The sequence below is a fragment of the Calliopsis andreniformis genome, chromosome 7 (genome assembly GCF_051401765.1).
Source record: "Calliopsis andreniformis isolate RMS-2024a chromosome 7, iyCalAndr_principal, whole genome shotgun sequence".
Taxonomy (NCBI): Eukaryota; Metazoa; Arthropoda; class Insecta; order Hymenoptera; family Andrenidae; genus Calliopsis; species Calliopsis andreniformis.
This window is the reverse complement of record NC_135068.1, coordinates 7,552,016-7,566,490: the sequence shown is the minus strand read 5'-3', so window position 1 is coordinate 7,566,490 and position 14,475 is coordinate 7,552,016. Positions and strand designations below refer to the sequence as shown.

The window sequence follows — 14,475 nt, the reverse complement described above, 5'->3', positions numbered from 1 at the left end:
ACTGTGTGCAAATATTTTTTTAATACACAAATTAATTATCCTTCTTGCATTATCACCTTATTGCACAGTACTGAGCCTTTCAGATGGGTACATCTTTTTTAAATGCAAAATTCTGTTAAATAAAACAGTCTCTAATATATTATTTCCCTATATAATAATGTTATACAGAAACTGGGTGTACAAATATTTGTTTCACTCACTATATATTAAATAAAGATCAACGCTCGCGAAAATACAGGTTTGTACAACAATATGCATGTTTATTATCTGAAAGTTTTACATCTTTAGGATGTCGCAACTGCCATGGCGTGCACCGCCGAGATTCGATCGGTGTGACGATAGACTTCGTCAAGGTCTCAGTATATTCTTTTCCTCTTAACAGAGCACCGTCGAATCACGACCGATCAGCCTCTTACAAATATATCTGTGTGTATAATTTACGAGTCTCAGACAGAAATGCATACTGAGGGATCACAACCGCTTTCTTTACAATTAAACTGATATCTCTGGAGGAAGAGGGAGGGGGAGTGGAAGGATGAAGAGTAGAGGGAAGATGCTTTAGGACTTTAAACGCGACATTTCCCTTGCAAACTTTTCTAATCCGCTAGAAAGTAAATATATTTGAAATAAATATTTAACGTTGTCAAATGGCTTCTATTAACAGTTTCTAATAATCATTATATAATAAATCCATAGAAGACTCACGATAGAAGACTCGCGAATAGAAAAAACGTTTACAATGGTTCGTCCTCGTCGCTTAAATAACACTTTTAACAAACATAAATTACAGGTATTTATAAACAAACTCGCTTCATCGCCTAACGATGCATCGAAATCGCTTATTTCACTTTCAGATAATATGTGAATGTTGATGCTCTCGCTCTCTCTTTCTCTCTCTCTCTCTGTCTCTCGCTCGCTCTCGCTCTCTCTCTCTCTCTCTCTCTCTCGCTCTCTCTCGTCTTTAGGACTAACAGGAGACATCAATCAGGCGGTACTCTCTGTGCACATTGGTGATGTCCCTTGTCAGTGTATTCTTGCATTATTAATGCGATCTAATTATATATTTATTTATCTTGTAATAGTGTAGTATTTCTTATACGCTCTCGATAAATCCTCTTAATTACTTAGTTTCTATACACGTCGGTGGTCGAATCACCTCTGATACTTTCTATGCACATTATTTTTCAGTTTTACAAACTACTTTTATATTGCACAACTCAGCAGAAAGAATAAGCAGTACTTAAGGCTGGGAATGTTTGCTTTCCCCTAAAAATGGCTTTAACTCCTTAACGCCTGTTTTCCGTAACATTATCACGTTCGCTACCCTTTTGAAACGACATACTCAGAAAGCCAACCGCGCGACTCACGTTAATTGAACATCACGTGATCGGCTGCTTGCAATTTGAGACTGAATTTGAAGCGGACATGAGCGTTAAGAGAATTAAAAAACAAATGCTTTGAGATAAGAGCGAAAACTAAAATACTATTCCAAGCACGTGTTAACGAGTAACTAAATGCTGTGTAAGATGCTTTGATTCACATAGGAATCCTAGAATTAAGCTCTATTAAGAGAAGCAAACGGACAAAACATCTGAAAGTGAAATAGTAAGTCCTCAGAAATGACAATCATCCGAGTTGTCTGCCTAATAAAAAGAGTAGGTTCTTTTAACAATTTTATCCCGTATATTTAGTATAATGTATATATATATTCTACTTGTCAGTTTAATATATACATACACATTCCATAATTCGCAAGAGTGAACTCGCTGACTGAGATTCTTCTTCCCCTTAATAAGTATATCTCATATCTTAGATAATTCTTTCTTTTCTTTAATCCCCTTGTTGGAGTAAAGGCATAATAATCTGCATAGTGGAGACATTGTCTTAAAAATACTGGTTCTCTGTTTCTCTCCGATTTTTCATTTATTTTTTGGAGAATAAACAATCTAACAATTCTATGATGTACCTTGGAACGTGCTGTTAATATCTTCAAATACTGGAAACGAAAATAGTTCAATCTGTGCAAGATACGACGTAACAAAAAGAAAGAAGAACCAAAATAATGGAACGAGAAACAACAGAATATCTATGTACACAACGCAGAGCACTTCGTTAAACGATAATTAAATTAACTGCAAAGCGATATTAATAACATTACAAATAGTATTAGAAATAATCCAGTGAATCTAATAATTACACTGAATGTTTAACATGGAAGCAATAAATAGTTAAATGAGAGAATGTTTTAAACGCTAATGGCTTACGGGACCGCTTGCATCTGGAAGGTACACGTGAATAATATCCAGAAAAATGCAGAAGCGATCCTCGCTCGAATTAATGAAAGGTGTCGCTGATAATTATTATATTACTTATCTTATTAAGATGTAATCAAGGAAGAGGTAATCTTACACACTTCTCTTGACGTCTTCATGCTGAAACATGAAAAGTAATACTCATGAAAAGTATTGGCAAAGATCGAGAATCGGTTTTTAAATCGTTCCGTAACAAGCACACTCGGACAGGTTCTACGAATACACGATTACTTCTTTTTTAATCACTAATCAGTCAACATAATTATATACTTAAAATATCTACATTTAAATCATAGAAGGAAGTGAAAACTGCGTTTTAGTCTTCAACGATCACAAATAATTCCTGACGATCAAACATCGCTATGTATATGTATCTCGACCGTTATTGATATTCGTTTCCCGATGTAACTGCTGGTAGTGGTAGAGCGTATCTTACAATGTTATGCTCTTAATATTATTTAATAGAAATTTTGCTGCCTATTAGCTTAAGTTTCCTTAATGTTAAGTTTAATGTTAAGTTTACTTCAATTAAATTGATGATAATTTCTTGACACAAGAACACTCACTAAAGGTGTCGGTGTCAAAAAGTTAGTTTGAGGCTGTCATTTTTTTTTGGGTGGATTCCTTTGTGGTGTAGATGGTCTCGCGCCTTGACCTGTATTCATCCCTACGTACTGGTACTTAGCTTTCTTCTCCGAGGGCTTCAAGATCTGGGTAATAAATACGAATTAAGAACAAGCAAGCCTAATTATGGCCAAATAACACATCACTGTAAAATTCTACCTGGAAACTACACATCAGAGTTTCATCAACGCTCATCATTCCTCCTGCGTTATCGAATTCTCCGCAATAATTTGGCGCAGAGAATAGGGTGACCAATTGACGCTTTGCGAAGAATTCGTAGCCGTCTTCGACGACCTGGTGTGCTCTACATATTAAATCCATATCGTGCCGATTTAAGAATTTAGACACCACGTCCGGACCGAATGTGAAGGAAACACCTCTGTCGTTCTCGCCCCATCCCTACAATGCAAACAAGTTTCGTATTGCGGTTTTTTAATACATATTTTTTTTAAATATTAAATGGTGTATTATTGTACCTGAACCTCCTTGTCTGGATCAGACCACAATAAATCACAGAGGAGACCAGTATCAGGTACATCGGTCGGACGCATGATTCTTCTGATTTGTTCCATGTTCTGTGATGCATAAACATAACGCTTATGTTTAAAAAATATTCTTTTCTAATAAACTATGATGAACTGAAGAATTTCTTCTTGATTATTTTCGTATGTGTAATTTTAAAACTTCCTTTATGCACAGCGCGATAAGAAATCGATAGACTACTCCACGAGGGAGTGAATCTTTTGACATTTTAAGGTAAAACGTAGATCGAACTTTTAATCTCTTCCTCTTTGCTTAGAATATAAATAAAAAATCAATACCGCTGCTTTTTAAGTTTCCTTCGAACAGACTTCACCACTTAAAAAATTCAAGGAAAATGTAAGTTAGATTAGGTTTCAAGGTGATTCGCCGAAGTTCAGTGAACTTACATTTTGAAATCAAGATAAAAATACCAGAATGAAAATGTACATGCTCGAGGTTCGTTTCAAAGGGTTAGAAAATAAAGGCTCGTTAGAAACTTGTCAACCGTAACTTCAACTTGTGACACTGTGCTCTTTAAGGTCGTATCGATCATAAAGGCGATACTTTCGCACGCAACGCTATGGAGTTACTTCCTCTTTCAAAAAATGTATTCTTCATTAAATGTTAAGTGTAAATAATTTTAAAGTTAAAGAATCCCAATAAATGTACAAAAAATGCAATAGAAAAAGATTGAAAAGTTAGTGTAGATTACCATTTAAGTAATACCTCGTTAATTGTTCACGATCGGACCAATTCAGTGATCAATTAACGACAGCTCAAGTCAAACTAACCTTTAGTTGCATCTGCAACTATATGTACACATGCACATGTCTTTATTCTGGAGCACTCTCGTTAATTGATCGCCATATCAGTCCATTCGAGAACAGTTAATAAGGGAATACCCTAAATACAAGCATGCTTATTGAATTTTCAAGCTTTACTTTCACGAAAACAGAGTTCTACGGAAGTAAATTTCATTTTCCACTTATTTTCACATTAAGGTAAATGGCCCAATTAATTAACCATGTCTCGATACCTGAACACTAACGTCAGTTCTATTCAATTTTGGCCTCAAATTCTAAAATATTAAATTATAAAAACTAGTGTCATAAAATCATAAAAATTCTCAATTACTGAGACCTCATAATTTAACCCTCCGCCTACAACATGGACTATATTTATGACCCAGACTATGTTTGTTCTTTAATATTCTCCTGCCTTATTTAAAAAAAATTAACATAACATATAGCAACGAAACTATTCAATAATGTCCTAGAAACTTGAAAGAATATTTCGAAATTCTTTTAAATTTTTTAAAATATAAAAACGTACAAGAAAATGCATGGACTCAGTTTGCAGATGGCGTCAGTAAAAATAAGATTTGTGACGGAGGGTTAAGTATCAAGACATGCAGTTTTGGGTAGTTTACTTACGAGCACATTTGATATCTTAAGCGTGCAGGTACTGGGACATTTACCTTAGAAATTGCTTTTTTTTCGCCTTGCACAATGAGGAATACAATCTTTCCAAAAGAAAAGTGTTACAAATACAATCAATTTGACCCAGAAAACTCTCTCAACTCCCACAGAACAACGAATCACCTGAAGATCCGGACTCAGCCCTCCGTGACAGCAGAATATCTTCTCATCGATGATCGCGGCGATCGGCAGACAGTTGAAGCAATCGGTGAACGTCTTCCAGAGTTTGATGTTATACCGTCTCTTGCACTCGTCGTAGAACCCGTATATCCTGTTTATGCTTGCGCACTCGTGATTGCCGCGCAGCAAGAAGAAGTTCTCCGGGAATTTGATCTTGTACGCGAGCAGCAGGCATATTGTCTCCAGCGATTGTTTGCCTCTGTCTACGTAGTCCCCGAGGAACAAGTAGTTCGCCTCCGGCGGGAAACCCCCGTACTCGAACAGCCGTAGCAGGTCGATGTACTGGCCGTGGATGTCGCCGCAGATTTTCAGCGGCGCCTCCAGCTCGAGCAGGATCGGCTGCTGTAGGAAAATCTCCCGTGACTTCAGGCAAAGGCCCCGCACCTCACCCTCCGTCATCGAGACGGTCCTTCCTGGCCGGCATCCTCTGACTGCGCCCAAAAATTCGCTAGCTTTAGTGTCGGCGACACCTGACGACTACCGCGAGGCTCCGGCGGATTTCGGTTCACAGATACGTCGAGCATAATTTTCTACGCTGGAGCATTCGAGGTGGCTGACTGCCCAGAGCCAATTCAAAGGAACAGGGTAATACGATTACTCGGACTCCACGAATCATACTTCCGTATTTCGGGGTTCTCATCGGAATAGGCAGGGCCAAGATTTTGGCTGCTCGAGGTCGCTACTACCGCCATGGGGGGGGTGAATGAACTTGGCGGGAGGTTTTTGAAAAGCGAAACTCCCTACTGTTTGCGCTATGTCTTCGAGGGGACTTCTAGTCTAAAAGTTTAAAGAAATCGGTGTTCTTGCATCAGTGTGTTAAAGGTGTACGATCAGTTTTGGAGAATTTTTTGCAGTAAGGAATGGCTCGAATTTTTAGGACCTCTCACCCCCTTTCTTTAGTATTTCACTCTGTATATAAAGAAATGGAGTCATGTCTTATTGTCAGCATGGATCTCCTTTTCGTTAAAGCGTCGCCATTTTGACAATTTTGTAACATTTTTTTCTTTGTGATCTTGATCATATTCTTGGTTTTCTGATTCCATGGGGGGCGCCAGCGACTATACACTTCCTTTTCCAATACCTCCTTTGGAATGTTATAATTTTGTTATAAATGAGTATCTTTATTTTGAAAAATTTTTACAATTCCTCACTCTTGCACGTGTAAATTTTGAAAAAGCTATGTCCTAAATCTGGGTCTAGACTAGTAGACTTCCTCAATGTTATAAGCAATCAAGCTGGAATCTTGACCGAAAACGTGCTTTAAGGGACATAACCTTGAACAGCCAAATTCTTCCAATTTCCAATATTCCAAATTTTTGTACATTTGGTCGAATCAAATGACAAATTTTGTATTTAAAAAAGTTGATGCACACGAAATGCTGTTTTCTTAAATGATTAACTATTACACGTAATGTAGAAGGTGTTAACACATTCATCGCCATGATTGTTATCTTAAACTTGCAATGTTATTCTTAAAACGATTACAACAAATAAACCACATCGATATTTATTTACTTATAAGCACCACTAACATAATTAGAACTTTATGTACAACGATAAGTGCATTATTAAATTATCACTCGGCGGCGAACGTGTTAAAAAATGCATATCAGCGAATTTTAGTGAAAAAATGGTATTTCACGTGTAGCAACCTTGACGTATCGCATGTGGCCAAGTTATACATTCCAGGAGGATTTCTTAAAACCAAAAATTAACGTGTTGCAGTGTTCCTAAACGGTTATCTTAGGAAATAATGAATTGGATTCAAGTTCCAAGTTCTTGGTGAAATTTTGATCAAAGCATACAAACATTAGTTCTAGGTCAAAAATCAAGACAACTAGGCTAAAAAAAGCTGACACAAATCTTTTCCCTTTTTATTGTAAAAATTTAGACAAATTTGAAAAAACATGAACAGCTGAAAGCCATTTTTTTAGAGACAATAGCGTATTTAGGGGAGTTTATTGTCACCAAAAATTAAATAACCAAAATTGGTCACCATTTCGGAACACAGTGTTGCGACTACGTCGTTTCTCGATCAACGCAATAATGTTCGAACGAATGATGCAACTATTGAATCAAATGGGGCGGGCGATTTGATTACAGAGGCATCGAGCTGCTATATAGGTTTTCCCCTGATGCAATAATCGGGGAATACGAAACGTTGTCGCACACTGTAGTTATAATGCTTCAAAGGGATTAGGTGACGGTGCGAGTTCGAATAATAGTCCCTGCACGAGTGTAAACTCGCGGGAGGCACTCGAAAACAGAAGCTCGGATGTAGGTAAAGCCCGGTCACGTGCCGTTGCTACCGTGGCACAATAATGGCAGATAATTATATTGGTCAAGTTGTTGGATGCCTAAAGTGCCGACCAGAGATGGAAAAATTTCGCGTGCAGATAACTTTTTGTAACCCCTTGTATCAGAGTCGTTATTTATAGCGGTAAAGGAATTGACGGTGCGGTTAAACTGGGCCGATGGTGATTATTGGAAAACCGCATATCAGCAAGGTCACATCAAGTATCTAAGCGCCATGATTATAGAGGCTAAGGGGGCGGAGCGCCTCTAAAACGGGGAGGACGTTGTAAAATTCGAAAACGATAAAACTTGCGGAGCAAGTCGTCTATTAATAATGCGGTTATTTACGGAAACGGGACGAACGATAAAAAAAATCGTGCCCCGTCGTCATCGTTATATTTGATCAGACGCGCGGATGATGGTTCAGGCTGATCTTCACGCGCGACGTGTCACAGCTCCTTTCAACAGTCTTATCTCAATTTGATACTCTTCTGGTAAAAAATATTTACACGAGTTATTTTGAAGACTGCCGAATCGGAGACATTATCTTTCGTTGAATGTTAAGATCTTCGGTAATTGTTTCGTGTTATTGGAGGAGGAGGTTTCCAGTTAAATAATGAATGACTTAGGACTTAGAGTAGAAAATATATAGAGAGGACATTTTTTGACCTTACCTATTATTTCTAGGGACTTTCAAGTAGTAACGTATTTGTATCAACGAAGGAAGAATTTTGTAATGTTTTTTTTTTTCTTTTTTGAAACTAGTAATGAAGTTACTAAATCTGAGGTTAATTGGATAAATAGTTTCGAAGACCTGCTGGCTACCATATGACAAAATCCTATCATACTTAATTGTAGGTAACAGTGTATCACTCCGCCATTTTGGAACTTTTAGTAATAAGAACTGTACGAAAATAAAATTGAAATGTTGCTTCACATGACCTAAGAAAACCCTCATATTTTACTTAATAATTACCATTGTACAGAACCTTCAACTTTACATATTTCTGCAGACTAGTCGTTCCCGATATTTCTCGTTTTTATTTCTTATCTCTGGAAATCACAGATCTTAGAACGAAGATATGGGAAATAATCCGCGGTTGTTTAAGTGTTAAGTTAAAAAGTAGAAAATGTTCTCTCTATTGTGTATTCTGTACTCCAAGACGAATGATATGCATGAAATATTGTTAGAGATAAAGATGACTAAAACACTTAATGTTTCTTTGTAAAGTCATAAAGTGAACAGAACATTCATAGTGAACAGTTTAGCAAAGTCAACTGTGTAATAATTTACATCCATAAACTGAAAACACTCAGGGAAACGAATACCAGAATGTACACACTTAAGTGGACAAATACTTGCAAAAGAACATTTAAATTGTGCTGTAAGGTCTTTCTCAAGAGAATATAATATTATTCTCATAGGAGATTTTTCTTGTTTGTTGAGGAGAAGTGAAAAAGAAGCATAAACACAGATTCCTTGTATTAAGTTATACCACATGAAATTGCCATTTTGTGGGCCAAAACTGGAATTGTATACTCCAACAGTTTTGTCTATTTTGCAGGAATAAGTACTATTGGCACTACTGAGTTTCCGCAGAAGTTTTGGCCTCCTATTCTTTTGGGAGGCTGATATCATCACCTTTAGAGTATGGAAGGTTTTAATCCTTTGAAACACTTGAATCTGATTCTATTCTTTCCTTCACTGGACTATCATGTCTTTTACAGTTTCTGATTGCTCTTATGGAAGACTTTATCCCTTGAAAGCAATTTGGATGAATAGAAAGTTACACATTTCTGGTAGTTTTCTTGTGGTCTAGTTTGCAATGTGTGTTGATAAAGGATCCAGGGACTCTATGGTCAGCCAAAACTATAATTCATTCCTTCCATTCAGCTCCAAAACAAATTGCAGCAAAGGTGATTCAAGAGCCTCCCTCATCAGCTAATAGAGACAGACCCACATTTTTGCTCAGAAGATGTATACCTAACACGAACAACTGTTCCACAGAAACAGTAATTTCATATGACACAACCCAATAAAGGAACTCATATACCAACACTGACAAATACCATATCGAGCATGCAATCTAACTTGCATTCAAGCAGTGGTTCACGTGCAAACTGGATCATAAGTTGTATCCTTTACATAAGTATGTCCCATTATTTCAAGGAAATTAGTTCACAAATCGAATGGTATAAATACAGTCCGAAAAGCTTTGATAAAGCTCCAAATCTATCATCCAACACTGTGTAGCTTCCATTCAAGAACTCACAGTGTTTCTACTAGTTTCTTTTGAACACTGTAGTGCACATCAGAGATTCTAAGGGGACATCTTTGGCACAAGATCGTCTGAGAATGAAGATTTCTTGGGAGAAGTTCGAAGTTGCGGGTGCGACAATGCTATAATCTAGCTTCTACGTTCGTCGTAAAATGTAAACCATAAGCAAACGGCGAGCTTGACGCACGATTCTGAGGCAGGTAAAAGACGCAACTAGAGAACGTAAAATTACTACGTGGGGGTTGGTTTTCCTTTATTGCGTACCGACAAAATCCGACGAGAAAATATCTTTTAGCTTGGCTTTCTTCTGAACCTGGTCTTTCTGCGTGTGGTATACTTTACCGCGCACAGTTCCGACACGTAGCATGAGAAAGAGAACAAACAAAAAGAAACAGTTTTGCCTTGTGAGAAAATAAGGAGAAGTGGGAAGATAAAAGTACGAAATCGACTCGCATCTAAGAATTTACGAGGACCGCAATATACTTGGAAGATCGATACTTATTTTTTTTTTCTCGTTCGTTTTTTCCCGAAATCTACGCACCGACTTCGATCGAAACCGATGCGAAAATCGAGGAAAACGGACATTTCTGAGACACAGACATCAGGATCGCGGAAAGTAGATCGCGCACAAATTAATCTTCTTTCGGCCGAAAAAGAAACGCATATACTATCGATGTACGCGCGACGACTACGCGTCGAGCGAACTTCCTTTAGACATTTTGGAAAAACTTTCGGTGAACTGTACACCAAATCGTAGGTTATTTCCACGGGAACAACTTTGCACTTTCGTTGCACCGGGCCTGCCCTTTTTTACCACGTACCTTCCAGTAGTCTTTGTATAAGACTGTCGACGTTTAACTCGACATCCGCCATTTTTTCTTGCCACTGACTGACTGACCCGATGTTTGCGGACCGGATGATACGTTTGTGTACGCATTTAACTGCACGCACACATATGTGTGGAAATACGTATAGGCACGTATCACGTCGATTGATAAGATGTGTGGACTGTTATCGACTGTCGGTCCTGTGTAAATACAGAAAAAAAAGTCTGACAAGTCGGTTTAAATTCGCTTCGATCTCGAGCGAAAATATTTGCGATATTTACGATAGTTTGTCTTATCAGTTTCGCTTATCTATGGATTATATCTTGTGCAGTTGGACCTCGATTATCCGAAATGCCACAAGATTGAAACATTAAGAATCTTTTCCGATAGCTAATTTTATTATCTTCGACAAACTATTATTTGTCCACTGTTCGTAACTGATGTTTTACTGTACTCTTAATATATCCAATATGCACGATCTTAAATAACAGAAATTGTGGATGATCGAAATTATGCTTTATATCCTATACAGTTTTTTGGTTCTCTTGGTTTTAAATATGTAAAGACAGACTTTACTTGTTGAGTAAGACAAGCACTCTACCTTACAGGCGTTCTGTGTGAAAATGCTATAGTCTCAACTATTGATATATTCTCTAACACCTATAGGCATTTAATGTGTAACCTGCATTGATCACCTAATTCAAGGTCTAAAATAAAATAGGCACATATTGTGCCTGAAGAGTATACTTAAGACAGAGTTAATATTAAATAAAAACGTTGCTTTAAGTAAATAGTAACGATCAACTTTAAGGCTTCCTACTTTAACGTGCAATAGATTAAGACGGTGCACTCGTTATCAATGCGTTGCAGAAAATAGGCTCTTTGAATTAACACGCTGAAGATATTTGCATTTCAAATGGTATATAAATTGCTGCTGCATATTCAAACAATTGTTCTGCAAAATCCAGTAAGAATTGTGGAGAATATGTGATTTCCCTAAGAACGCAATGGCGCGGAAATCAAATATCAGTAATTCCTACGACGAAATTCCCTGAAAATATTTTTGAGCTTGAGTAAAATATTTCTGAAACTTATAGGAACAAATATAAGTCGCTTTTTCTATGAAAACTCATTAATAGGAAAAAATTCCGTAATGTATTTTTTGAAATTTTGATTCAGATTTCAAATATCTTCGCAAAAATTTAATTTCAATTCCTTCCATGTCGCGTTGTAATCTTGTTTTAGACTGAATCGATAATGGAGTGTGACACAAAAATATATTAAATGATAAATCTATTCTATATTTTATCAATGCTTGAATTTTAGCGCGCTATCTAGTGGCGATATACAGGGTGATCAATTTATCTAAAAACCTTCCGAGTGTTGGCAGCATTTATTGTAACTGCTGTTAGCATTACAAGTGCTGCCAACTCTTATTAGAGCGTTTCCAGGTAAACTGATCACTCTGTATATGCATTCTCCTATTATATAGGATAATAGTCAGCGGGTCTAGATTATAGAGTTTCTATAATTTATGATCCAAGTAGTATATTGAGCAATGAGATTTATTACTACAAAAGGTTTTTGAAAACTTGTCAATGCTAATTGATAAAGAAAACAGAAATATAATAATGAGAAACAACAGTTGCTTTGTTGAGAACCTTCAAAACGTATAAAATTGTAATTAGATAATATAACTAATACATTTTATGTACAATAAATAAAAGATATCCTTGATTCTATTGTCTAAAGTTCATACTATAATTCATATTCTCGTACTTATTTTTCTGTACATCTAAACTGTAAAGATATTGAAGTCACAATTCCGATTTGATCATATAACATATAAACCGCAGATGTCTTAAATTTGTACAATAACTTCTCGTAACAAATTAATCAAATTAATCAATGTACATGTGTTGGAACAGACATTACAGCTGCCGCGTGTTAGAATATTGAATTCTGTACTTAAAAATATCAATTTGTTTTTACTACCTTAAGCGTATTTTCTATGGTAATCTGGCGGTGAATCGGCATAGTCTTGTTGGAGATTAAAAAGTTCGGTATTATTTTTCTGCAAGTATTGCAAAAAATCGTGAAAATGTGACAGTAACAACTGTATACTTCTTTCGTCCAATGTAGTGTATGACAGCATTCCACCAAGTCTCACTGAGAATGATTTAGCTTTAGCGTAATATTTGTCGTAAATTTACATAAACATTGTATTGTTACAATCTCAATAAAAAATCATACCAAATAGCCTCAGTAAATGAAATGCTCCATATAATTGACTAGGTAGTGTTTCAGGATTGTCATTCATAATTTGAATAAACTGTGGACGTTCCCATTTGTATAATAGTTGCAGACCTAGAGATATATTGAAGTATTCACGAATGCCTTTAGTTATTTCTAATGTGCTTTCCCTAGAAATCATTATACCAAAAATTAACGTAAAAAATATCAAAGGAACTTACAGTTAGTGATGATTTTTGATAAATACCTGACAGAGTCATTTTTTCCTAACGATTTGGATTCTACATAATCGTCTAAAATTTTGTCAACTGTGTTCTTCACAGGCAGAGCAGGTAGCTTATGATGCTTTAATATAACTTCTGATTCATCTATTAGTACAAATTTTAATTCTTCTGGTATCTTAATTTTAATTTCTACTTTCGTGAGATATTCTTCGGTTTCTCCACTTGGTTCTAAGCGACTGTAATAAATATAAATTATATTATACCTTATGTTCTATGTAATATATGTTTCCTTACAATTTCTGTTAGAGAAACAAACCTGCGCTTTTTACGTGGGGCTTCTGAAGTAGAGTCATGAGAAGAAGATGGCGTACTGGTGCTACTAGTGCCTTTGCTAAACCGACTGACACTTTTCTCAACTGTGGCAACAGGAGTGCTAGCTCTGCTATCAGTATCTTTTTCACGTCCACCCTCACTTCTACGGCCTTGAGTTTTAGAAGATGCACTGCCCTTCTTTGTTTTCTGTGCAGATTGTTGGTTGGAATGTGCTCTTTGAACCTCCCTTTGTCTCTGCACATTTGCCTCATTGTACTTAAGAACCCTGCTTTCTGGGACCCACTCATCCCAACTATCCACAACGGATTAATTTTTGGATCCCCATATTCCAAGCAATTGATACAATTGATACAAACGGAGTACTCACTTTTTGTTCCAGCCAGCATAGTGAATGAAATATTTGATCTGTTTTTCTTTAGTAATGGAGGACTTTAGACATTTTGCTTCATAAATTAGTGGTCCATGGAAGCATAGGACCTTCTCTCCTGCAAATTACGAGTAAAATTAGAAATAGAATAAGAAAAAGTAGATAATAATCGATTATCAACATTTATTTAACGAACTTTGATATTTTTTATACACGTTTAGTGAAAAAATAAATACGAAGTAAATACATACCCTCTTGAAATTTACACTTCGGTGGCATGGTAGCCTCCTTTGAATTGTTTATTTCGATTGTTGACTTTTGGCTCGTCAGTTTTGAATATCGCTTAAATTTAGGAAAATACTCGATAATTCGCGCCAATGGAAAATAAGTGATTTCCACCGATCAACTTAAAGCGTAACTTTAAAAGCGGCGTCTCTTATCTCTGCCTTGCATGTTTTATACGTAAAGGCTGATACGCAATTCTAATTACTACACTAGTAACATAATCTAGAAACTAGAGATTTTACTCCTACACGATTACCTAACTTGGATTGGGAGAAACGAAGATTTGATTTGAAAGTTATTTTGAAATTTTTAATCTGGAAACATGAGGTAATACAATTTATATAAATTATACACATATATAATTATTATAACTGATTATTAAAAGAATGTAGGCATTGGTGTATCCTTCTTGAAATAAAATCTGCAGTGAAAAATGTGTTATGTGTACTAATTTATAATTTGTTTGAATTTATAACAAGAAATTTATTAAAATAAA

At 36.2% G+C, this 14,475-nt stretch overlaps 2 protein-coding genes across 3 annotated transcripts; both read right to left on the bottom strand.

Moving 5' to 3' along the window:
• Window positions 1–2,052: 2,052 nt before the first annotated feature.
• On the bottom strand, window positions 2,053–10,563 carry LOC143181978 (serine/threonine-protein phosphatase PP1-beta catalytic subunit). 2 transcript variants are annotated; one of them, XM_076382734.1, is made up of 6 exons: window positions 10,512–10,563; window positions 9,955–10,026; window positions 5,060–5,547; window positions 3,413–3,511; window positions 3,096–3,335; window positions 2,053–3,022 (listed from the first exon to the last, which is right to left on the bottom strand). In XM_076382734.1, the coding sequence occupies exons 1-6, from the start codon at window positions 10,561–10,563 to the stop codon at window positions 2,915–2,917; spliced, it is 1,059 nt and encodes a 352-aa protein (XP_076238849.1). In that variant the 3' UTR covers window positions 2,053–2,914. The 2 variants fall into 2 exon arrangements, with proteins under 2 accessions (XP_076238849.1, XP_076238850.1); XM_076382735.1 differs by lacking the exon at window positions 9,955–10,026.
• Window positions 10,564–12,133: 1,570 nt separating this feature from the next.
• Window positions 12,134–14,146, bottom strand: Mrg15 (mortality factor 4-like). The gene is made up of 6 exons (XM_076382084.1): window positions 13,946–14,146; window positions 13,695–13,812; window positions 13,311–13,619; window positions 13,018–13,230; window positions 12,771–12,940; window positions 12,134–12,686 (listed from the first exon to the last, which is right to left on the bottom strand). The coding sequence occupies exons 1-6, from the start codon at window positions 13,971–13,973 to the stop codon at window positions 12,514–12,516; spliced, it is 1,011 nt and encodes a 336-aa protein (XP_076238199.1). The 5' UTR covers window positions 13,974–14,146; the 3' UTR covers window positions 12,134–12,513.
• Window positions 14,147–14,475: the final 329 nt, after the last annotated feature.

Excerpts from the sequence above, each read along its gene's own strand:
- LOC143181978 (XM_076382734.1), bottom strand. The coding sequence starts at position 10,563 with ATGGCGGATGTCGAGTTAAACGTCGACAGTCTTATACAAAGACTACTG. Across the intron at positions 10,027-10,511 it reads TATACAAAGACTACTGGAAG|TATACCACACGCAGAAAGAC; the intron begins GTACGTGGTAAA and ends TGCGCGGTAAAG. Across the intron at positions 3,512-5,059 it reads GGCTGAGTCCGGATCTTCAG|AACATGGAACAAATCAGAAG; the intron begins GTGATTCGTTGT and ends TATGCATCACAG.
- Mrg15 (XM_076382084.1), bottom strand. The coding sequence starts at position 13,973 with ATGCCACCGAAGTGTAAATTTCAAGAGG. Across the intron at positions 13,813-13,945 it reads GAAGTGTAAATTTCAAGAGG|GAGAGAAGGTCCTATGCTTC; the intron begins GTATGTATTTAC and ends CGTAATTTGCAG. Across the intron at positions 12,687-12,770 it reads TCATTTACTGAGGCTATTTG|TGAGACTTGGTGGAATGCTG; the intron begins GTATGATTTTTT and ends AATCATTCTCAG.